Below are 24,406 nucleotides of genomic sequence, written 5' to 3'. Positions count from 1 at the left end.
CTGATGGGTACTATGTATACAACTATAGGACTACATGTGTCTCCCTGAGCTTTGGGTGCAGTCCAGTGTAACTGTAATTGTAATTTCTAAAAAGACATAAGTAGAAAATTATTGAATGCACAGAATACAATAATATATTTCATTCAATTTCAAATTGAAAATTACTTTTTCATCTGTAGCCGTTTTTTGGAGTGCAGCCCCAATATGCTATTCAAGCCAAGTGTGGCCCACAGTCTAAAAAAAGTGGTGTGCACCATGTGCAGGAAAAGATTGTATCATTCCTCTTTTGAATTACGAAAATTCTAAAAGTTACTTCCCGGACTAATACTGTTGGTTAAGATACTACAACTATTTCGTATATGGCATTGAACAATTTATGAACTACACACATATTCAGTAATTACCAAATACAATATAGCAGAGTGGGATATAAAGGATATTAAACTTCTGGAATTTAAAAATAAGACTTCAGTATAACATACTCACCCTTATATTATCATCTGTTTCCATGGTAGCTTGTAGTTTTCCATTCACACTGAATACACAGAAATGACCATTGTCATAGTATATGACACAGTGACCCTCTCTTGATGCTTGGATAAGTTTTGCTTTCAGACAGTTTTCAGGAGCTTCTAATGTCCTCAGTAGATCCCCATTCATAGAATGTACGAGACATGATCCTTCTGATGAGGGAGGTTTAAAAAATACAGCAGTTAAACATTCAGTATTAACCCTTGCTAAATATACTAAGTTGATTTGGCTTTATTAAAACTAAAGATAACTGTGATTTTAATGTTCAGTTGTAAATGGCATCTAATAGCTATTAATAGCTATTGGTAGATGTACAGATGACAAACAGACATTGCTGTACAACAGTTCTGAGAATCCCTCATCAATTGTCATATTATTAGAGCTGCTGGGAAACCCAGCATTATCTGGAGGGCTACAGGCTGCCCCTTCTCTGATTGTATCAGTTCTTTGACTTTGTTTAACCAAACCTTTTTCCTTCGACTGCTGTGCTCCAAAGCCATAAAAACAACGTAATATTTATATGAAGCAAGCCTACGGGTGTCTATTTGTTTATTTAAATCTATTTATGTGGTTGCCCATCTCACAAATGCAACTCTGGGTGGCTAACAAAGATTAAGAAAAACAATATAGATACAATATATACAAAATTCATTTCACAACCACTAACCCTAACCATCACGAAGTAGCTGCTGAAAATGCTATAAACCAACAGCTTGGGCTCAATTACTTTCCCAAGCCCCCATGCCTGGGACAACAACCATGTCTTCAAGGTTTCTGAAAAGTGAGCAGAGCCATTGCCAGCTGAACCTCAGGCAATGATGTTACACATAGCAGGCAGAGCTACTGATAAACCTGTGGTCCTGGGTCCCTCTAGATGACAATCCCTGGCTGATGGAACTGGACCATTCTCCTCCTGCCTGATCTAATGGGACAAGTAAAAACAATGAGAGTAAGGCAGCTACTAAATTACCTTAGTCCCATGTCATGTAGGACTTTATAGGTAATAACCAACATCTTGAATTGCACCCAGAAGCAAACTGGCAGCCAGTGCAGCTGGAGAAGCAAAGGTGTAATATGGGCATAATGAGACACACCCATAATTTCCCATGTTGCTGCATTCTGGACCAAATGAATTTCCAAATATACTTCAAGGATGGCCCCATGTAGACGGCATTGTATATTAGTATATTAGCATGAGATTCTTTTAATATTGTTTATGGTATCACTTAGTAAAATAACTTGCACTGCTTTTGTTTGTGTCATGTGTGTGTTTGTGTGTGTGTATAAGTTTCCCAGATCAATCAATCAATCAATCAATCAATCAATCAATAAAGGTACAGTTCCTATTCCAAAAGTATAAGTATCTTCATTACAAGATTCTTCATCATAAGAAATAAGTATTTCCAAAAAAAGCTTTTAAACAGTTTGCAGTAAAATGTACCTTTAGAACCACTTATCACTATACCAAGTTCAGCACAAATTGCTGCACAGGTAATCTCATAATCATGTCCAGTCAAGATAGCCCGAGGAGCAGCAGCAGTTTCACCTGTAAGGAGATAAATAAAACGAAAGTTTCTTAGTAACCTATAATGTTCTGTTCTAAGATTTTCACAATCAAGCAATTGTATAATTCAATTCTAATTAGCAAAAAGGAAACATTTGAACTGGAATTACTCTGTTCATATGTGTAACTATTAAGCTTCTGAGCAGATACTATGAAAACTATACTTAATTTTTTTTATAGCACAGAGCTCTATGTATTATATTTTGCTATGGTTTTTCAAATCATGTACCAAACCATAGTGAGCACCATTGACTGCTACCTATCATATGAATTTGAACATTATAACAAATAACAGATACATTCAGAATCTTAAAAAAAAATGAAATTCGACAAGTCCACAAGACTGGTTTTTCAACAAAAAGCAACTTTTCCTCGTGGCAAAATATAGATGGAGAGATGTATGAAGAACTCTTTTCAGCAGAGAACAAACAACAGTGCAAGGAGTTCCATTAGTGTACTAAAACAACTATCCATACAAGATGCAACTCAACTGAGTGAGGACCACGGCACAATGGTAAAGCTCAAGAGTTTTATTTATTAAATTAACATCCTGATGCATAGAAGGAAATACATTGCATTTTAAGAACATTAAGTACTGCTTAAGGAATTTTATGGATAAGTTGCATCCACTGATTTATTCTCATCATCAGCATTTTTAAAAAAATTGTACAAAGACAAATTTACATGATTTGATCAAAAGACTTTTACTCTAAAATTGTACTACTTCTATAAAAACTGTCGAATAATTGATGCCAGTTAGTTTGGCTGGTCTTATTTTAATGTTCTATTGCTTCAGTGGTAACACTTTTGACAGCACTGATACTTTGGTGAGTTTGCATAGGTGTTCAGTTTTAGTTTCTAGTAACGCCTAGAAACTTTATAATAAAAATCTTTGATTTGCATTTTAACACAAACCTTGATTTGTACTTCCTGAATCTAATATGCAAGCTAAATGAAATTATCTTTTTGCATTTGCACTGTATCCATTGTGAGTTGCAGTTTTCTATTTTTAAATAGGGTCTACTCTAAACTGTACAATTTCTGGAAATGTGGATATAATATACATGCATTTTTCCATGTAACATACGAAGTTGGAGAAATTACTATTGCAGTTACTGCACTGTGTACAGGAAACATGCACATACCACCATATAACAGAATTAACAGATTTGTCTATGCCTAATAATTGAAAAAAAAATGTTGAATACAATCTATAGCTTATTTTATAGCCAGACCAGATATTATAAAAAGGTACACTGGTAAAACCTGCTGTTTTAATTTCATTCTCATTCTCATTCTCATGGAGAGCCATACTTATCTTTCCATGCAAATGATGAAGTCAAGGCTATTTCTCAAACTCGCCAGTTAGTTACATTGTGCAAGCCAAATCTATACAGTGCTAAAAGGATACAGTAACATGGCTAGAGAACAGTAAGGTCAGGCATTCAGTGTGAACCCAAGCCCACCAAAAAGCTACCATTCTTATTAACACAGACTATCCAAAAACTCATGTGGCCAAGAGTCTGAAAACATCTAGAGTTGGCTTTGAATATAATTGTACTACTTCCATGATTAGGACTTTCAATTAGAACTTTGTGTATGAAGTATATCAGACTCTTGTTTACAGAGGACTGAGCAAGAGTGCGTGTTTAAAAAGAACAAAGTAATAATGGATTCATCCAAAAAAATAAAGGTTATTTTGGCATTTTCAGATCAGAAAGATTTATGAAGAATGTTACATAATAATATCACATTCAAATGCTAAATATTCAAAACCAGTCAATCAAATAGTTTTAAAGAGTAACAATAGACACAAGTCAAAAGCAATACAAGTAATACATTACTAATCACACTAATCTATGCTACTAAGCTGTAGATGTATATGTAATACATAGTAATATATGTTAAAGTTACCTATATTACTATGTATGTTACTATACGTTTGAACTAGCAACTTCCTTGTGGCAGCAGGGTCTTTGATACACAAATATGTATTCAATTTAATACATTTGCCTTTTAAAATATGTAATGAATGTCAATACACATGACTACTGGAATGAATTATTATGATTTTTTAATTAATAAAATACTTGCTGGTTACATGGATTTGAAGGTGAAATATTTAAAAGCTTATGTTATTTTTTCCTTGAAAGGTCTTCCTTCTACTTACAGAACATGAATCTTTTGAAAAGCCAGCCTGCCTCCTTTGATAATAATGTCGGGTGTTTAGGGGTTTTTGTGCTTCTAATTCTTCCAAATAATGGGCTCTGCTCAGAAGCCGATGGCAGAATAGGAGAGATTTCTTACTGCCCCATAAGATTGTCATGGTTTTCACCAAAGCAAAGGGAAAGTTTTACTTTGTGGCTGCTTTAAGGGGCACCACTTCAAACTTCTTTAAACTTTTCAAAGTGGCTTTTATGTCTTCTTTGAAAACCTAGGCTAGCAACTTCAAAGAAGCAAGGCTTTGTCCCTTAAACAGGTTTATGATACATTAAGAAAGGCATAAAAAGGATGTTGAGAATGTTTCTTTATGGAAATCCGTACAGGAAGATTAACAAATCAAATGAAATTAAAAATTCTTGCTAGTATATAAAATACAACTGCTTCACATACTTGCTTTGTAGAACACTATATTCAAAATGACTTCAAACTTGTTAAGCAGTGCTTTTAAAAATTATATTTGGTATTTAATATCACACTCATAGTCCAATAAAGTCTGACTAATAAATCATACAAAACAATATTTTTGCTCAAGAGTTACCAGATATAAAACAACTGGTTTATTCTGAAGAGGCTTTTTTCCCCCAGTTAGCTGAAACTATAACTCTTACAGAATGAAAGTATATTTTAAAGCATAGAATTCAAATTTCAAAGTGTAAAAATAACACTGCATGATTCATGTAGCAACTCTTGAAAATAAGTCAATTTCTTTTCCAGCTCTAAAATATTCATTAGAGAATGTAATATTTCCATTGTTATGAAGAAATTACTATTTCTATTTCTTTCTCCCAGGCCTGATTTTTGTAATAATTTTTTTTAAAAAAATAATTTCTTCGAGAGGTAACTAAGTGAACATAGTGGTTTGTATACATTGCAACAGTTATTTCAACAAATTCCATTCGATTTTTCCAGTTCTTGGAACCAATTAACCAAAGTAACCAATTCTTTTAAAAGTATTTTTTCCTATAATAAACAAAACTAATCTGCTTACGATTTATATTTAAATAATTATTTGTCATGGAATATCATTCCTCTGGAGAGTAGATTGGCCTCATCCCTCTTGGCCTTCCCTAAGGCCTTGAAGACTTGGCTCTGCTTGAACATGGGGCCCCAGGTGCCTGATGGAGCCCGTCTCGTGGCTATGTTGTAGGTGACTGACATTTTGTAATTTTTTTCCTGTCTGCTGTGTTTTATGTTTTTTATATGTGTTTACCAGAGTAACATTTGGTGAGCCTCGTTATGGATATTGAACCTCTAACTTTTCAATTCTGACTCATTTTACAGGCCTCGCAGAATGAATGGGGAAATTCTATAGAGAAGGAAACCCACTTAGGGTTAGGGTTAGGCTTCCTTGAAATCGGCCAGAGAAACCATAATCACAGTTATCTTTGGGTAGCCTCTTTATGGATAGTGAACCTCCAACTTTTTGATTCTGACTGATTTTACAGGGCTGGAAAAATGAATGTGAAATCCTGTAGGGAAGGAAATCCATTTAGAGTTAGGGTTCCTTGAAATCAGTCAGAGAAACAGTCATCACAGTTACATTCGGTGAGCCTCTTTATGGATAGTGAACCTCCAACGTTTTGATTCTGACTCATTTACGGGCCTGGCAAAATGAATGGGGAAAACCTATGGGGAAGGAAATCCACTTAGGGTTAGGGTTAGGCTTCCTTGAAAACAGTCAGTGAAACCAAGGATTGCATTTCAGAGTTTCAAATAATTGCCAGCAGATGTCACTCTAAGATGCTTGGTTAGCAAAAATGTTTTTAAAAACAGGTCTGAATGCTGGGTAAAGGCTGGTAGGAAACAATGGCAGAACTGCAATAATTTTCAAGTAAATATTTTTTAAAACCTAAAATTCACGATGATGGATAAAACCACTGGTTTGTGTGCTCAAATGCTCATAAAGATTATATGACTGGTACTATCCATAGCTTCCTAAATGTACATGCAAACTAGTTTATACTTCAAAATGATCAACTGATCAGAGTAATTTTTCTTGCCAAAGTGCAAAATTTATTTTCTAGAAGTATAAATTATTTTATTTTAATGAATCTGTCAGCCCTGACCATTTACTTCATTATAGCTGTCTTCTAATCTAGATTTAGTAGAATAAATTTCAATGTTGTTTATTGTGAGAACTCAATTTTATTTAAAAAGATGATAAAAACTATTTAAATTTATATTTTATTTTCCTGAATATTTCAGAACATAGCCTAAGAAACAGGTTACAAAAATATGTAAGGATTTGCTGAAAAGGAAAATGCAGGAATGTTGGTTTCTGTGCTCGTTTCTCTGGAAGGTAATTGCATGGAGTGGGCTACTAGAAGAGCAGATGACAAAAATTGATTCTGCTTGAGCTAGGAAAAATACCTTTCTGAATAGGAATATAAACTATTGTTAAAGTGTTGAACTAGGATTGGGGAGATCTAGGTTCATCTATGGAAACTAACTGAATGACTTTAGGCTAATCATATTCTGTAAGCTGCACAGAGTTTTCGCAGTTGGGATAAAATAAGATAAATAACCATAGAAACCTCTCTGAGCGCCTGAAGTACAGGATGCATTATCATTATCATTACTTGGAGTCATCTTTTCAAACGAACTTATCTTTCAACTTTCTTATTTTATTGCTATAATGTATAAAAAAGAAAAGACAAGCAAAAAAGATAAAATACAACTAGGATGAAAGAAAAAACAAACAAAAACCTGACATTGCAACTGACATGTATGAGCAAGTCAGTTTTCAAGCAGCAAAGTATAGTTGTTACATATTGTTATTGATACTGAGTTACTGTAATCATATTGATTGGTATTTCCATTTTCTCTGATAAAGGGCTAATTTAAAGTCAGAGAGTGAACACATTTCTTCAGTCAAAATCCAGAGTGATAGTTGTTTGATAATTTCTAACCACCCAAATCATTGTTTGATTTTCATTCCAAGCATGGTAAGTCCACATAACTTCTTCATAACTCAGAGGGTTTCAGTATATAGTTCAGCATCACATTAACAACTTAAAACCTTACAAGAACTTAGGCTCCCTCTATGTCTCTTTCACACCCTCATACACACACATGCACATTGTTTATTTTACCGAAGTATATTGCAGTTAAATTTGAACCAATTTACTTTTTTGATCTCTATGTTAATAAAACAGTTCTGCAATCTGACCGATGCAAACAGAACCAAATGAATTTACTCAAATATCAGAATATTACTCCAGGCATCTGATGAAATGGACTGTGATCCATGAATGTTATATGTATGCATTAGTTTTTATGATTCTGCAAGGCTGGTTTTCCTGGTTGCAGCCACAGAATAAAATGGCTATCGCTCTGGAAATAATGTCCTTTAGAATATCTTGCAGTAAATACACCAAATGAATATGAATACAGTGCCTTTAATCTTGAGGAATGGTTCCCACATACTGGACCCCAAATTTTGTCCTTGTCTACCAATTCCTCAACTGTAACAGTATTTGACACTGGATTTGCCACAGATAAAAAGTCAGAACGATAAAGGTTTCCTTACCATTTGCGTTATCACCAATGCAATTGGTTTTACCATTCCAGCACCACAGCAGCAGTGTTGCATCACGAGACCCTGAGAGAATATAACAGTTTCCTCCAATGTAAGATTCAGAGCGGCCAAGGCAGGTAACAACATCCCAGTGTCCAAACACAACTTGTATTAGTTTTCCTGAAACATACAAACACATTTTTCATCCATAGCAAGCCCACACATTGTAGGATCAGAGATGTGTAGAGATTAAGGTATTAGACTAGAATTTGAGGGAGCCAGGTTCAAATCTACACTCAGCTACAGAAGCTCAGCAAGTAACTCACCAGTCACAGCACACATAGTCATTGTGGAAAAAAGAAACTATAATATATGGCATCTTGAGCTTCTGAAACAAAGGCCGGATGAAAGTAATAAAGGAATTAATACTGCATATACACATATCCTGAGTTAGACTATATTGATTCATTCTATTTGGAACCACCTACCAGCCATAGATTTTTCCTTTGTTGATCTTCTCTAATCCAAAATGCTAGGTATTAAACCTGGCACATTCTGAAGGAAAAGCATTCAGGTTATATTTCACCCTCTTCATCTCACACACACACACACACACACACACACACACAAACATTCCACTTTGCTTCAAGGATTGAAAAAACACCATGGTTTAGAAAAAAACATGGAATAATTATTCCAATAATTTAACCTAGTAGCCAACTACTATGAAAGAATATGCAAAATACATGAAACAAATGTTTTAATGCTATCCTGCTTCATGTATTTCATATATTCTTTCATATATTTAAACTTAGTTCAAAGCTTTCTATGTCATATTTTAAACAAAATGTTTTTCCCAAGGGAACATAGTACCACAGGCATCCATTCCTATCTACAGTATTTGTCCTGAATAACATAAGGTAAAAGGGACAACAAGCCCCTATCCTTTTCTTAGATGCTCCATTAGCTAGTCCACATTCCCAGCTTCCAAATTTAGAAAAGGTAAAGGAAACTTGCAAAGCATGGATTCTGAAATTCTTTCCAATTCTTTACCAGAGTGGCTGTACTTGTCTTCTGTGTAATGACATGATGTGTGCTCTACCCTAATGTTCTGCTGATGTCTATTAGTGTGCATGTGCATCCTGGAAGCATGGGGTGGATTGCAAACACTCCACTCTGGATCATGTGAAACAACATTGCAAGCTGCTGCACAGCTCCTCTTCTGCATGGATTCACTGGGATAATTTTCCAGATTTTTTTTTCTCCACAGCCCTTGGCCTTCCAGGCCATGTTGGAACTTGATCTTCCTTTTGCCATCCTCTCTCTCCCCACCAAATTTGGTCTCACTCTGTTTATGATTCATACTGATGGATGTCCCAACCCCATTACATAATTTATTTCCAATATTCCATTGAGTGGGAAAGAATAAAATAAAAAGGTCCTGGTTGTTCTAGAAGCCGAGGCACTGTCTGTTTAACTGTCTTCTGAGAAAAGAGCCTGTTTCCACCATTTAGCTTATTTAGCCAACTTACAGCCCTTCATATTTGTCTAACATTGTCAACCATAGTGCAGAGTGAACAACTGCCAGAAAAAGGGAATTCACAATTTATTTTAACTTATTTGTCAGATTTCAAGTCCTGATTATCGAAAATAAAGTTTTAAATAAACAGTAGGTAGTGGCTATGACAACAGTATGTTTCTTTCATTATTTCATTCTTCAGATAAGAAATAATTATATTTAAAAAGTACCTTGTCCATTCAAAATCCATTTTTATTTTATTCATGATGAGGGTGGTCCTGGGCTGAGCATAGGTTATGACAGCTCTACAAAGTAGCCCATAATAATTACTACTGGGACAGAGAAAAAATACTGCATGATGCCCCTGTAGTGTCCTAAAAGGTATTTATGCACATTCAGCCATTTATTTCATGGATGCATTTGTCTTTGAAGTGGTGCTGCACGTATTTGTTAACTATGATCTACAAAACAGTTCAGCAACAATAAATTAGTATTTGATGTGCCTGGCCTCTTTGTTTTTTTTATTTTTTATTTTTTTAATACACAATAAAAATGCTAAATTTATTCAGTGAAGCGTGGACAGATAGAGAAAGACTGCAGAGCAAGTGAGTCTCTGCATTCAGTCAGTCAAACAAAGAAATACTTTCTGAAGTTTGGCAAATTCTAAAGTGTTAATTTTATATTTGTTAGAGAACATAGGAAACTGACTTACACTGGAGTCTGATCTAGTTATTATTTTGATAGCTGTAATATTTAAAAAAAACAGGAATCAGTTTTTGCAGTATTGACTTTAAAAATCTGTCTAAAAATAATGTGCACCATTATAAGAGAGTTGATTGCAGTTCTGCTATACTAGTTGTTCTCAGAATACATAATTTATATTCAAGGTATTTCCTGTTACAACACTCTTGCTTGAAATCTAATAAGGTTATTTTGCATAAATGCTAAAATATAATTGAAATTCACATTTGTGACAACTTGCTATGGCCAATTCTTGTTATCTTATCCTGCATATTTTTCCTTTCTTTCACATCTCAGGGACAGGTAATTAACCATAATCTTACACCCAAATATTCTTTGTATATTCAAAACAAAATTTATAATTTTGAAAAAACTCTTTGCTTTCCATTATATTCTTAATGGTTTATCTTAGTTTTCTGCAAGTCTTCTATTATATATTTTAAATATGTAAGACAAAGTTGAATTTTGTCCTTATGTCAAAACTGAACTAAGCTAAAATTCCATAGGTTATTGACTTTTTTTTCCCAGGAGATGAAATATCTACATTTTATTAGATACTATCTTGCCCTCTCTTCATTTGCAAAAGACTGAGATTCAATGATTTACTGCTATAGCGTGGATGCCCAAATCAGTTTAACTTCCATAATCTCCCAAATTGGAAAACGTGGGCTGTCAAAGTCTTTAATGATAAAATTGGTGCCATAAATGTCTGCAATCGTTTCACCTCTTTTTTTCCTCAAACTAAAAAAGTGATTCAGACTTCGGAAGTACTTCAGGGATTGAAAAACAAAACTGAGGGCACATGCACCTCACAATCCATTCTAGCTCTTCTGGACTAGAAGAAAGTAGCAAATTCCACTGATTTTTTCTCCTTTGTATTAGTAACATTTCTCATGACTGACTCTCAACTGTCCAAAGCAAAAAGGAGAAATACAGATTTCCTTCCTTTAATTTTACTTCTTCATGTGGTAATCTGTACTGCATCAGGATCGATAGCACCACTATTCACAAGAATAAACATTCTTGAGAAGATATCTGGGTGATGGAATCTCACAATAATAGATGGTTGTGACAATATTGCAGCAGTCTGTAAGTCCGCTAGTACAGTGCTGTAGAAGAAGCACCTGCCCTAGTTCAATGAGTTCAAGCTATCTTGCACAAAAGCTTATTTCTCAACTGTACTATTCGCTTAGACAAAGCGGGCAACAGTTTCCATGATCCAAAGTGGCAGAAGCAGAGGCAAGTTATTTGCAGGATTGCCAAGTGGCACGCTCTGGGTCTATAAGGCAGTGCCATCTAATGGAGCCTAGGAAATGTGCCTTCTGTGTTGCAGTGCCTGCCATATAGAACCACATTGCCCTCAAGAATCAAACAGCCCTATCTCGGCTGGCCTTCTGCAAAGCCTTAAAGACCTCAGTGGTATGATATTACCTTGGCTGTTGTTACAGTTCTTTTATTTACACAGTAAATGAATAAATATTTTATTTATTTGTACTGTATTACTGTTGAGGTTTTAAATGGCTGTTAGTGTCGGGGAAACAGCGAAGAGAACCATGCTGAGTCAGATGCAGACTCTAGTTTTTTTTATTATTCTCTACCATACACAGAATCTTGCCATACTAAAGGTCCCTTGACAGAGCAGAATGGAAAAATTCTCTTGTGAATCTAAGGCAGGGTGAGTCTAACTTTCTTCCTCGGTCCCTCACCCTTCTCCAAGGAAAGTAAACTGCTAGAATGCTTGTCAGCCTGGAATGCAATCTCCTCTCCCCCCGTCCCAATCTCTATCTCACCACCCCACTCCTCCTCAGGGAGACATTCCACCACAATTAGCCACCCAGAGTCATGTGATGAGACGTGTGGCCATATACCTCTTTTAAATAAATAAAATAAATGAATAAGAAGTTGAAAAATTACAAGCAACAGAACAAGTTTAAGTGTTGAACTCTGAATAGGCAGTGCAAGTCGATGCATGCTGCTGAATGAGTTAGTTAAAGTGGTATTTATCCTAGCCAAATGGACTGCAAAAAGAAGGATGTAGTAGCCAGGAAACCAGCTCTACAACTACATGTTAGGCAACGACAGATGGAGCATATTTGTTTCTAGATACTACTAGCTATAGTAATTTGAACTGTTCAAATTCCCAGAACAGGCCTGAGATCACAGTAAGCACAAGAGCACTAATATGGAACTACTGCTGTATTATATTTCAAATTCCATGTATAATAATGTCTCTAAAAAGGCCCTCCATTCCAAAAGGTATGTATTGGTTAAGAGCTCAGAAGTCAAAGCCTTTCCTAGCACTGACAGGATCCATACACCAGAATAATATGGTGAAGATATGATGTGAAATGAGTCACATTTCATAGCAATCACCCCTTATGGACTTTTTGCTGAAAAAAGAAAAAATGAACTGATGATTTATGGATTTGATGATTAGAAATGGTAGATTATGGAAAGAAGGAAACTTTGATGTAACCTTAGAGACAGAGAGCAAAATATAAATGTACTTATAACTGCTGTTAAGAAGGCCAGAAGCCACTTCTTTATTATTCTTTCATTTTTTTTCTTTTTCCTTATTTTCTACTTCTTTTTATATATTTAATTTTTACCTTTTTATTACTTTTTGCCATCTCTTATCTTTAACTCACAATTTGTATTGTTTTTACTCTGTGGAAAAACTTCTTTAATAAAAAAAATTATATATACATGTTATATAAATCTTTATCTTAGTGAAAAACTAATGTAAACCAACTCTTGGGGGCCTCTGGTGAACTGTATCACAGCTATGTTCACTACCATTAGCCTAACTGAATAATAATATAGAGTATACCAATGATCTACTGAATCAAGGCATGAATCATACATTGCAACTTAATAGCTTTGTTTTAAAGAAGAAGAAAAGCAGAAGCCATATGCAAATCTAAAAAAGACCCAGTGATTGTGAAGCAACAAGATAAAAGAATGTGGGTAAGATTGATGACCATACCCAAGATATCAAGGAGATGGAAAATGTAATGGATCCGCAGTTGAGAAAGGTAAAGGGCTAGCATAAACTTATTGTTGAGATATGTGAATTCCACAGTGATTGACATGGACAACAACCATCAGTATACATTTTGTGAAGATCAAACAGACACTTGTGGGTGAGTAGCTCCAGAATACAGGAATTGTATTAATTTATTAAATTATGCAACCATTTGTATAGTATGGTATACTAACTATATCCATTCATGGACAGGGACAGTCTAGCTACTGGTAATCCTAAAGTTTAGATTATCATCTACTCTCTATGGACTTTTCCTTGAATTTAGCCCAGAAGTTTTAGCTGGTACAATTTGGGACATGTTTGCTAAGCAGAGAAGTTGACCACACACTGTTGAAAAAATGCACTGGTTATAAATTAGCTACTGAGCCAAGGAGAAGTTGTATGTCACAGGTATAGTGACATACAAGCCCCTAATCAACTTGATACCAGGATTCTTGCTGAATCAACATACTGCTACGTGTTCCAAGACTGACAATGTGATTTTGCAATCATACATGAGTTGGTCTTTTATGCGGTGATTTCACTCTCTGTAATGTTCTCCTCCTATAATCCATGGGCCATCTACTATTACATCTGTTTGGTACCCACTTGGCAGGCCTTCTTTACATGAATATCATGGATGAAGGATTTTTTTAAAAAAATCTTTTTCCTCTGACCTTAACTATTTAAAGAGTATGTTTTTATCATATTTTAATTTACTTTTAATACTGTGTTTTGATATTTTTGAATTATGTTAGAGATGAAACTGCAGAGAAGATAAAAAATAAATTAAAATAGAGGTAGAATAGAGTAATAATTTCTATCACCATTTGCTATCATATACATATAACAAATATAAATAACACAATACTTTGGTTTAAAAGTTGCTGTCAGACCACAGACAAGAAGAGTACAACATTCCTTTAAATGGATTAATAAGAGAAAAAAAAGTGTAATTTGCTTTTAAACATACATACACTAACTATTAATAATTGAATCATATGAAAAGAGCAAAGTGATTTAATTTTATATTCCTCCATTTCTTAGTCACTAGAGAACAAGAGAATGCATGCCTTAATAACACATTTTTAGTGTTATTGAATACATCTCCAAGGAAACATTTAATATATAAGTTTATGTTCCAGATTACTATATTGCCTTCTGCATTATAGTAATCTCTACTCTTTTCTCTACTGAATGCACACACATTGACTACATATGTAGCAGTAACTGCAAGGAATGAGGCAATAAAATTCACTGTTCAATTCTAGATTAATTCTTTATCATAATTACTATGAGGTTATTCAATTTAAAACATTTTACATTATTTAGCACAATCTATATTTCTAATATCTATTTCCAAATCTCTTTCTCATGGGAAGGGTGGAAGAAGGAATGAAAAATAATAAAAAAGATAGAGATGGTAGACTTTTGTGTGCATCTCTTATCCCTACCTCAGATCTTACCAGATTAGTTTAAATAAACTACTCTTAAATAAAATACTCTTATAAAAAGGGATGGATGTCATGATAACAATCTAAAGAACATTACAACAGATACAACTTAGATCTATTCTATTTTGTATTCTTCCATTCATGTTATTTATTTATTTATTTATTACTCAGATTTAGCCACCGCCCATCTCCCCCAGAAGAGGGACTCTGGGAGGTTTACAATAAAATCCCACACAAAACATAAACATTAACATCACATAAAACAATTATGATAAAATACAATAAATAAAATCCAAGACAGATGTAAAATCCAGGCTGGTGGAGGGACTCTAGGGTGCGAGCCACCCCCAAGAATGGTTATTCACTTTCCCGCCCCAGGCGAGACGGCAGAACCAGGTCTTCTGGGCCTTCCGGAAGGTCAGGAGTGAAGGGGCCTGCCTCACCTCCGGGGGCAAGATATTCCAGAGAGCGGGGGCCACCACAGAGAAGGCCCGCTTCCTGGACCCCGCCAGATGAAATTCTCTTATGGATGGGGTCCATCATATGCCCTCTCTGGATGATTTGGTGGGGCGGGCTGATGTAATGGGGATGAGACGGTCCCTCAGGTAACCTGGCCTCATGCCATGTATATCTTACAGTATGGAATCCAATAACAAAAACATCAGGAAATACATTACAGTTATATATTTTAAAGAGGCAACAAAGTAGAAAATAAATTGAAGAAGGTAAAGTTCGCTTTGGGAACCCAGGGTGGAAGTCAACCTTGACCTTCAAGTGGTTAAATCTCCCCTTCTCCTGCAACTCCTGTGCTCCCTAGGATCTACTGGATGAGTATGGCACTACTAATTGGCTTTTAGAAGGATGCAAAGAGAAGAGAGTAAAGGTATCATTGTATAGCAGACAACGTCTCGACCAGTATTAAATGTTAGCCAAAAGCAGTTTTTGATATCTTGAGGTCAGAAAATAAAAGGCTGAAAGAAGGAGACAAAGAACATATTTCTGTTTCCTATTAGGTGAATATCATAGAAGTAAAGTTATACAGAAATTTATGGAAGAGTCAAGTGTTTTCCTTATACAAATAATCTCAAGGACATAAAATTCCATCTTCCCCCTTTTTTAAATGCTAAAAACAAAACTAACTGAAGTCAGTTTTGCTGCATTGTAAAAATTGTGTAAAAACCATGTTTTAATAATTTAATTAAACATTTTCCAAAGTTTCAGAATAGTGGATTATATTGAAATGGTTAACTCACCTGTATCAGTGGAATACACCCGAAAACTTTTATCCCAAAACCCACAGACCAGGATGTAGCGATTATCTGAAGTGATAACAAAGCACTGCGAATGGACTTGAATACTTTGGTCTAGAAGATCTGTGATTTGTCTCCTGTGCATACCCATATTGCTAGCTAAAAAGGATGGGAAATGAAAAGACAAGAAAGAATAGTTTATTACAACTGCAAAATAAGTTTTAATTTCTTGCCAAACATGCTTAAATCAGTAAGAATCTGAAGCTGTGATTCTTGGGAGCCTTATTTCCATTTCTTTTTGCCCAATTTTAATACAGTATGGTTCAATTATTTCAAGAAATAAATCTTATAAGACTCTGTCTATCTACCACAAATCTAGTGATATGATAAAATTCATTTTTAATGTAAGTTCAGCTAGCAAAACAAACTAAAGAGGCTATAATTTTAGTAAATATACATTAATACACCTTAAGCTTGACAAAGTACTCTTTTAGGCAGGACCATTGCTTGTGGATAATCTCCATTATTATATGAAACATAACAATAGTAACATTGGATTGTGTACAGAGATCTTTGTTCTTCATATTAAGGACATAATATTATTAGTATAACTATAAGCGTATAACTCTAAGCGATTATGTAAAGTCACCTACTAGTCAGTTTTGACTGCTAGTGATTACATAGGTATGTCCATTTTTGTTCCCTTGGCACAATATGGAAGCCTTTTTTCAGATTTTTCCCCCAATTTTCCAGTCTAGTCTAAGCCTGGAAATTTCCCCTCCAAGCACTATCCAGGTTTGACCCTGCTTAGCTATCTCAAGATCAGTTACAATCCGCTTATGCTCATACTTAAATGATTACATACAAATAAGTAAACAGAACTGTTCTAATGTTGTAGATTTTTAAATGACCTGGTACAAGGTATCTATGGAAGGGATTGATACAGATATATATTTTTAAAACAATATTTAGCAATGAGGTTGGACATCTCTTCCTTCTTATCGTCATTCCTATTTCTCTAATGTTATGGAAAAACACAGTTCAGTATAAATATGTGTAAGAAAACTAATTTCTCATGTAAATAGTTAAGACTTTAAAATAACCTTTGTAGCATGGTGCCATAATAAAAACATGGAAACTTTTCCTATATGATCTTGTATGTGTACATTTGGACAATCAGTTAACTTATAAAAACCAAGTTTATATTAAGTTAGAAATAGAGATTTTAGGCAACACAATGGAGTTGAGAACTTTTACTAATTGCATAATACTTTGCACAAGCTAAGTAACTGAGATCCCTTTTTCAAACAAAATTCTTTGTTTTGTTTATCAGAGATAAGAAGCCATTTTATTATCTATATTATCTTATGCATCTAAGTTTCAAAGCATTGACAATTTGTAAGAAGGCCAGTATTATTTCTGATTATTGATAGGCAACAACAATGAAATGCCTAGGTTCACCTAATAAATTAAACAAAGATTAAATTTGAGCTGAAATTATTAGTCCTTTAAATCACTATGATACCCAATTTCCACACTATACTTAACTATATTTATATTTGTATATACAGTATTTAATATATCTTATGATTATTGTATATATGCAGTGTTGCTGCAGTACATATACCGCAGGTTTCCCTCTTAAAATGAAGCTCCTAGTAATCTACAATCTATATAATGAAGGAAATCATTAAGGATATATAACTGTTGTATATTTGAACATTTAAAATATTCAAAATGATATTGCAGTTCATTTGCAATAAGTTCTGCTTGCATTTACAAGAATATTATTGGAAGTAAAACATCCTAAAAAAAGCTGCTTAAGTGTTATTTCCAGATATAATTTCTAGCTATAATTTAAATGTTACCAACAGTTACATGCAACACAGTTTTTAATGTGTTTAGGGTAGTATTTTCTTCAAATTGCACCTAGACTTAGCATATCTCTCTACCTAACTTAAGTGCAATCAATAGGTAGTAATATGAATAACACTAAGTTTGAATTCCAAGATTCCCTCTCTCCATCAAGAGGTATAATCTTTGGACCCAACCTATCAGTTGCATGTTAAATATGAATGAGGAACAAACATAAAAGAAAAAGGGACAGGTGTGTTATTGCAGTATGCATTACACTTCCAAAGTAAAATTACATCCTGTATTTTGCTCTCTGCAAGAATAAATCTTGCAGCATCCATGATAAGGGCTGAACAGAATAACAGTCCTATGCTTTTAAAAAATTAATATAAAAGGTTTATCAGTTTATCTGATAAATACCTAATGATGCTTTCCAAGAATGTGATATATATGTTATTGGATATATTATATGAAATTCATTGATGCCTAAAAATAAAGGTTCACAAATCACCTAGTGAATTTTTTTCTTTGTGATTCAAGTAGCACCACCATAATAAAGTACTTGTGAATGGAATATATTATAAGGTTTAATCTAGCTGAAAAAACATCTTCCTGCTTCCCTGGTTCTGATCCCAAAGTCGACCATATTTTAGAAAACAAGTACTAATAATATCCTAACCTCAAAATGACTGAGCAATTTATTTCAACTTTGGAACTGCTTTGCAATTACACATTAATTCCCTCAGCCTGAACAGCAGGCCTGTGAAAAAAAGGATTGATCTCCCTTAATTATGAAATTCTGGCACCACAGTTTTATTTTTCATACCACAGTGCTGTTAAGAATCCTACTGTTATTATGAAAATTTCCTCAGCAAAAGAGCTCCATCACATTACTGGTGCACCAATTCATCATAACATGCCTTGCTCTTGCTCATCAACAAGTCTGAGTGATGAAAAGACCCAATATTATCCTGACAGTACTTCATGCGCATTCTCAATCACACATTATTACGGCATCCATATTAATTTTCATTGACACACGTCCTAGGCCTGTTCAAATTAGGCAAACCAATGAGGGGGAGTTGATGAAATACCAGCATAGCCACAGCTCATTGCATTCCAATTTGCATGCAAATGGTTTATCAGGAAAATTCCATTCCCAGCAACCAGCAAGTGAAAAACAACCGTAATCTACACTTCAGGGCCACCATACAGAGCTTAATGAATCGCAAAGAGAGAAGGAAGTGACAGACCTATGAGAGGATCGATTTCCACTGGCAGCTGGTATGACTGGTCCTGTACAGCACCTTGATGAGCTAAAAGCATGAGAAAAGATTTAGAAATAGCGTTCTTTTCAGGTTCTAAATCACCCCCCCCCAAAATCATATAAATCAAGAACTATGTGACATTGTGTTTCAAGAACAATAGGTATTTCTTCCACTTATTAAATCCTATCAGCAAAAATTTCAAGTTCTTTTAAGGGCTGCTAATAACATTTATTTTATATTATTTCTGTTCTCAATGTGTGCCATCACCAGAGATTTGGGCCATAAGCTATAGCAGATACTTGACCAGCAGCTTCTTGTGTTGCAGCAGACAAAACAAATGGTAAAGAACACTGAAAACAAAATGTGACAGCCACTTGCTGACTATCGTAGATATGATCTCCTATCTTTAATGGAACAAAAAAAACACCTTTGAATAGCACAGCACAAATTTAATATTATTTGGAAATAATTGTTTTATATAAATAGGGGATTTTAGATCACATAATACAAAATATATCATCTAAAAATTGCATAACAGAGGAAAATCTCATTTGTAACTTAGCCTTGTTTTATGAAAATGTATGAACAATTTTTGCATTTGAATCATTCTTTTTTTATGAAGCTAACATGCATTACATTTTTCCCAGAGCATTCTTCTCAAAATATCAATGAAATCTTGCAGAAATGGAAGCTAGCATAATAAAAATCATATGTCTAATATCTTACATTTTCATATGTACATTGCAAAGCATATGCTTATTATAAAACTAGCTTTGCTGGAATGATTACATAGTTCATGTGGAATTCAGAAGTCCATGATTCAGTAAAATCTTAATAAGCAATGTAAGTTTTTTGTCTATAAGGATGGATGTTCTACTCAACAGTTAAATACTGTTAAGTCAATAGAATGAAGTGTATACAATTTTACTTACCTGTGTCAAGTGAAATATGATTATTCCTTTATTTTTTCATTTTTTTAAATTTAGTGATTGGAATTATATAGTAAAATAACAAACAATATTTTACAAAAGAATAAAAAAGCTAAGGGACAAGGAAGGACAGAGAAATAGCTGGTAGTAATAAAACAGTAGACATTGTTTTGTTTCAGGAAGGAAACCAAATAGATATTTGATGAACAGACTGTCAGAAAGCAGCAAGGAAAAGAAGTGGACAAAGGATTTGATAGGAGGGAGGCTTTCATGAAGCACAAAGGGGTTAATAGGGAAATAGGAATAATTGAGAACAGAAATATAGGATGCATTTACTATTTACCAGTACTATTTGGCTCAAATGTAAATGCAACCACAAAGATAAGCTGCTTTTCTCCAATATCCTGCCAACTGACAAGCAGACATTATCCACTCCCTGACAGTTCAGACTAAATTTGGAGTAAAGTTGTTCACCTATCCAGAATAGCATTACAACCAATTTACCAACTGTTACATGAACATTTGTATTTGATTATAATTTTTCCTAGCCTGGTGGAAAACCTTGATGGAAAAAGCAGATAGACAAAAGACATTTGGAAATTTACAGGGGTCAGATTAAATAGCCCTAAAATAATGTTTCTGATACATACATACATACATACATACATACATACATACATACATACATACATACCTGTTTTGAAACTACAAGGTAGAAAACTTTATATATTTGTTTACTGAAATCCACTGTTCAATTTTACACTGATAAACCAAACTAAGGATAATCCAAAACTTGTAAATATTTGTATATGCCTTTTGAAAGTAACCAATCATGATTCCACATTTCAAACTCTGCCCACAGTTTTGTTTCCAGATTTTCTAAAGTTAGAATAATAGGAAACTAGTATCTTGCTAGAACTTGTAGAACTCATGGGTTATATTGCTCAGGTACTTAATAAGATTTTATGCCAAAGAATCAGGCTGATATTCTTAGAATGTATTATTATAAATTACGTATACACAGTTTGCATAGTTGAATTTTAGTTGGAATTACTGCATGACATTTCTGAAATTGTTGGAAGTTCCACTGTGCTAATGCAACTCTGCTTATGCTTCTTAAGATTCAACCTATTATGGAAAACCAAGTTATAGCCCTTTTGCACCTTACCACCACACACCAATTTGCTAATTATGTAATCAATATTTCCTTACTCACCAGGAAGATTGTGCCACTTATTCACAGCAAAGAGTCGGTTGACAGTGACAGTAATCACAGCAGGATTTGCCAAACCAGGCTGAGTGTTGGCTGCTACGTGTGTTACAGGAGAGTTGGATGGAAATTTTAGGACCATGACGACATCCTGTTGAGCTTGGTCTGTGAACATCAATGGACTCTGGAGAAGGAGATACTGTTGAGTGGGGAGAACAAGATCCCAACCACAAGGGAAAAAGGAAAAGGCAAAGAAGATTGGAAAGATAAGAAAATGCAGGAGCAGAGAAGACCCCGTTAAAACAAGCAAGAACCATCAGCAGCTGCAAATGAATGCTAGTGCAGTAATTTTTCACAGGCCCATGGAAACTATAGTTTTAATGAATACTTTGACTTTACATTTAATATTACATGGAGAGCAAGAAAAGATCTAAAGCCAGCATCTACAGTAGGTCACCATTAAAAAGTTTCCAGGTGTCTGTGTCTTAAAATTACTAAGCTTCTCAGTCACCAGATACAGTGTATCAAGAAACAAAAGCCCCAATAAAGAAAGAAATAAAATCAAGCAGAAGAAAATTTTGTTCCCCATAGAACTGTAAAACAGCATTAAAGATCAAACCATAAACATCTTGGCAAATTAAAGAGAGATACATATATAAATTATGTATGCAATCCATGTATACTATGTATGTCTTCTAGGGTTGTGCAGTGCTTTAGATTCAGATTCAGGAACAGTATACATAATACCTGCCTGCAACTTTTTAAAGCAGCTATGTTGTTTTTCTATTATCACATGTCTGCCTTCCACAGTTGCTTCACAATTCTGGGAAAAGACATAGCTTGTTTAAAAAGCTGCAAATGAAGCATCCTTTTGGAACTGAACTTGAAGTGTTACACAGCTTGAGCACCTTGAAATTCATTTAGGAATATTAATTCAAAGTAATTGTGGAGCAAAGGTTTTCACAGCTGCTACATTTTGACAAAATTAATATGTGCTGATGTTTCACTACTGTAGACTTACTGCTAGCTTCTTCAGAGCAGATCTGGAACTGAACTTGGCAACAATAAATGCTTATATGGTAACAAGTAAGGATGTGACATCTGAGGCCAAATTCCATTTCAGATCAGCTCTGATGAAGCTAGCAGCATGGCTACTGAAACATCAGCACCTATTCATTGTCTCACACATTTCCAGGAAATCATTTCACCAGTCAATCCAGATTCATTTAATTCCTAACCAATGGATGCTACAATTAAGCATGCAGTTTTGGGCTACTGCTCGCTTATATTACAGATGCAATGACGTGATTCAAAGTTTCCCTTCAATAAAAGAAAAACCTCCATTCTAATTAAAAAAAAAATCCAGTTGGTGGAAGGAAAAGGTTTTAAAAATCAAAAATCAAAATTCCACTTGTCAAATTCAGAATTACTTCCCTGGCAGTAATTCTGGAACAAATTTTGGAGGGCAAAGAAAGCTGGAAATCCCCTCCTCCAATTCAGATATATATATTTGTTTGTTTCAAATATCTGTTTCATTCATGATTCAAGCCTACAGAAGTAGATTTATTTTTTAATCCATTCAATTGTGTCTGATTCTCAGAGCCTGCTTGGACAAGTCCCTGCAGTTTTCTTGGCAAGGTTTTTCAGAAGTGGTTTGCCATTGCTCCTTCCTAGGGCTGAGAGAGTGACTGGCCCAAGCTTACCCAGCTGGCTTGGTACCTACAGTGGGACTAGAACATACAGTCTCCCAGTTTCTAGCCCAGTGCCTTAACCACTACACCAAACTGGCTCTCTAGATGTAGATTTTAAAGAATAATAGAAAAATGAAGTACAGATGTAGATTTTAAAGAAGAATAAACTAAAAAATAAACTAAAGAATAAACTAAAGCATGACAAATGTTATTACCTAACATGCTTATTATTCAGCCTAATAACATTTCCAAATGAAGAGTTCTTCATTTGGATATATTATTAATCAATCAATCAATGGTTTTTCTGAAGCTATTCCACCTTTTCTTCCATCACTGGGAGGAAACCTTGGGCCATCACTCTCTCTCAGCCCTAGGAAGGAGCAGTGGCAAACCACTTCTGAAAATCTCACCAAGGAAACTGCAGGAACTAGTCCAAGCAGTCGCCAGCAGTCAAGGCTGACTTAAAGGCACTCACATGCATATATGCACATCCTTTAATATTACATAAGATTATACACTTATTTGATGAAGCCATAAAATAACTGATCTCAAAGGAATTATTAACATCCAGTCTTTATAGCCCCTATCACTAAACTTAACATTTTTGAGAGTAGCAAATTATAGCCATTTGCCCCTATTCTAAACCCAAGTGCTGTCTGGTTATGTTAAATGTTATCAAAACAAAAGTAATACTCATATTTTCTGATACTTTTTGAGATAGTGACTAATATGTAACAGCTAAGCAAATCAAAATAACACGTTGTTAGTGAACATAGTATTAATGAACACTCTGCTGAATAAAGTTAATATTTATATATTTATTTCTAATGTTACTTGTGAATATTCATGAAATGCTATTTTTTTTAATGAAAGGTATTATATTTTTGGAATTTGAATACAGTGATAATGGCTTTTGCCTATTTATCATTAGCTGCATAGTACTATATATACATATATGTAAATTTAGTATCTTTTTATAGACAACTAATAAAAATTAAATACATTTGCCTTTTTATATCCCTCCTTTGAAGAAAAGGCATTAAGAGTACTTAGAAAAACATACTGCACCATGAATTCCTATTCACAGTCTTTGCATGAAGGTGTAAATAAAAACAACTAATAAGCTACCCAGACACCCTTTTGAGCAAGTGGCTAAAAGCCAATCAATATTATGAGTTAATCCTCCCTGGATGCTCATTCAATTAAAGGTGTCAGTAATGCCTCATCTGATGTGGCCTCAATTAAATCCAGCTATCTGATGGTGTGAAAACACAAGGGGATACAGCAACAGCAGCCAAACCAGACAAATAGGCAGCCTCCTTGTGATGGCTAATTACTACACCTGGTGCATATTATGGCCAGTGCACTTAACACAGCCCATGTGCCTTTAATGGCTCCTCCACACAGAACCCAGAGAAACCAGTGGAACTTTCAGCGATTAAACTAATCATTACAGTGGTAAAAATGTCTGAGTGGGTGATCTGAAAAGTCAACATAGCATGGAATGAAAAACACTTTTTGTCATTCTCATCTAACACCTAAAGGAACAAGGAAAAATGCGAAGAATAAAAATGTGAACTTTAAAACTCATCTCTGAAGTTTCATTTTATAAAACATTTGCTGATGCAAG

The 24,406-nt window shown here is 34.5% G+C and overlaps 1 protein-coding gene across 3 annotated transcripts in view; it reads right to left on the bottom strand.

Moving 5' to 3' along the window:
• Positions 1-24,406, bottom strand: part of LRBA (LPS responsive beige-like anchor protein) — a 409,112-nt gene that overhangs the window by 5,704 nt on the left and 379,002 nt on the right. For 2 of the 3 annotated variants that reach the window (XM_063310174.1, XM_063310175.1), the window contains exons 49-54: positions 21,092-21,284; positions 18,932-18,994; positions 15,828-15,983; positions 7,848-8,015; positions 1,973-2,077; positions 487-683 (exon numbers count right to left, since the gene is read on the bottom strand). In XM_063310174.1, coding sequence (XP_063166244.1) covers positions 487-683; positions 1,973-2,077; positions 7,848-8,015; positions 15,828-15,983; positions 18,932-18,994; positions 21,092-21,284 — 882 coding nt within the window. The remainder of the gene's footprint in view (positions 1-486; positions 684-1,972; positions 2,078-7,847; positions 8,016-15,827; positions 15,984-18,931; positions 18,995-21,091; positions 21,285-24,406) is intronic. The other variant, XM_063310176.1, reaches the window with a different exon arrangement.

Source organism: Candoia aspera, chromosome 8 (assembly GCF_035149785.1).
Source record: "Candoia aspera isolate rCanAsp1 chromosome 8, rCanAsp1.hap2, whole genome shotgun sequence".
Taxonomy (NCBI): Eukaryota; Metazoa; Chordata; class Lepidosauria; order Squamata; family Boidae; genus Candoia; species Candoia aspera.
This window is presented reverse-complemented; position numbering and strand designations above follow the sequence as displayed.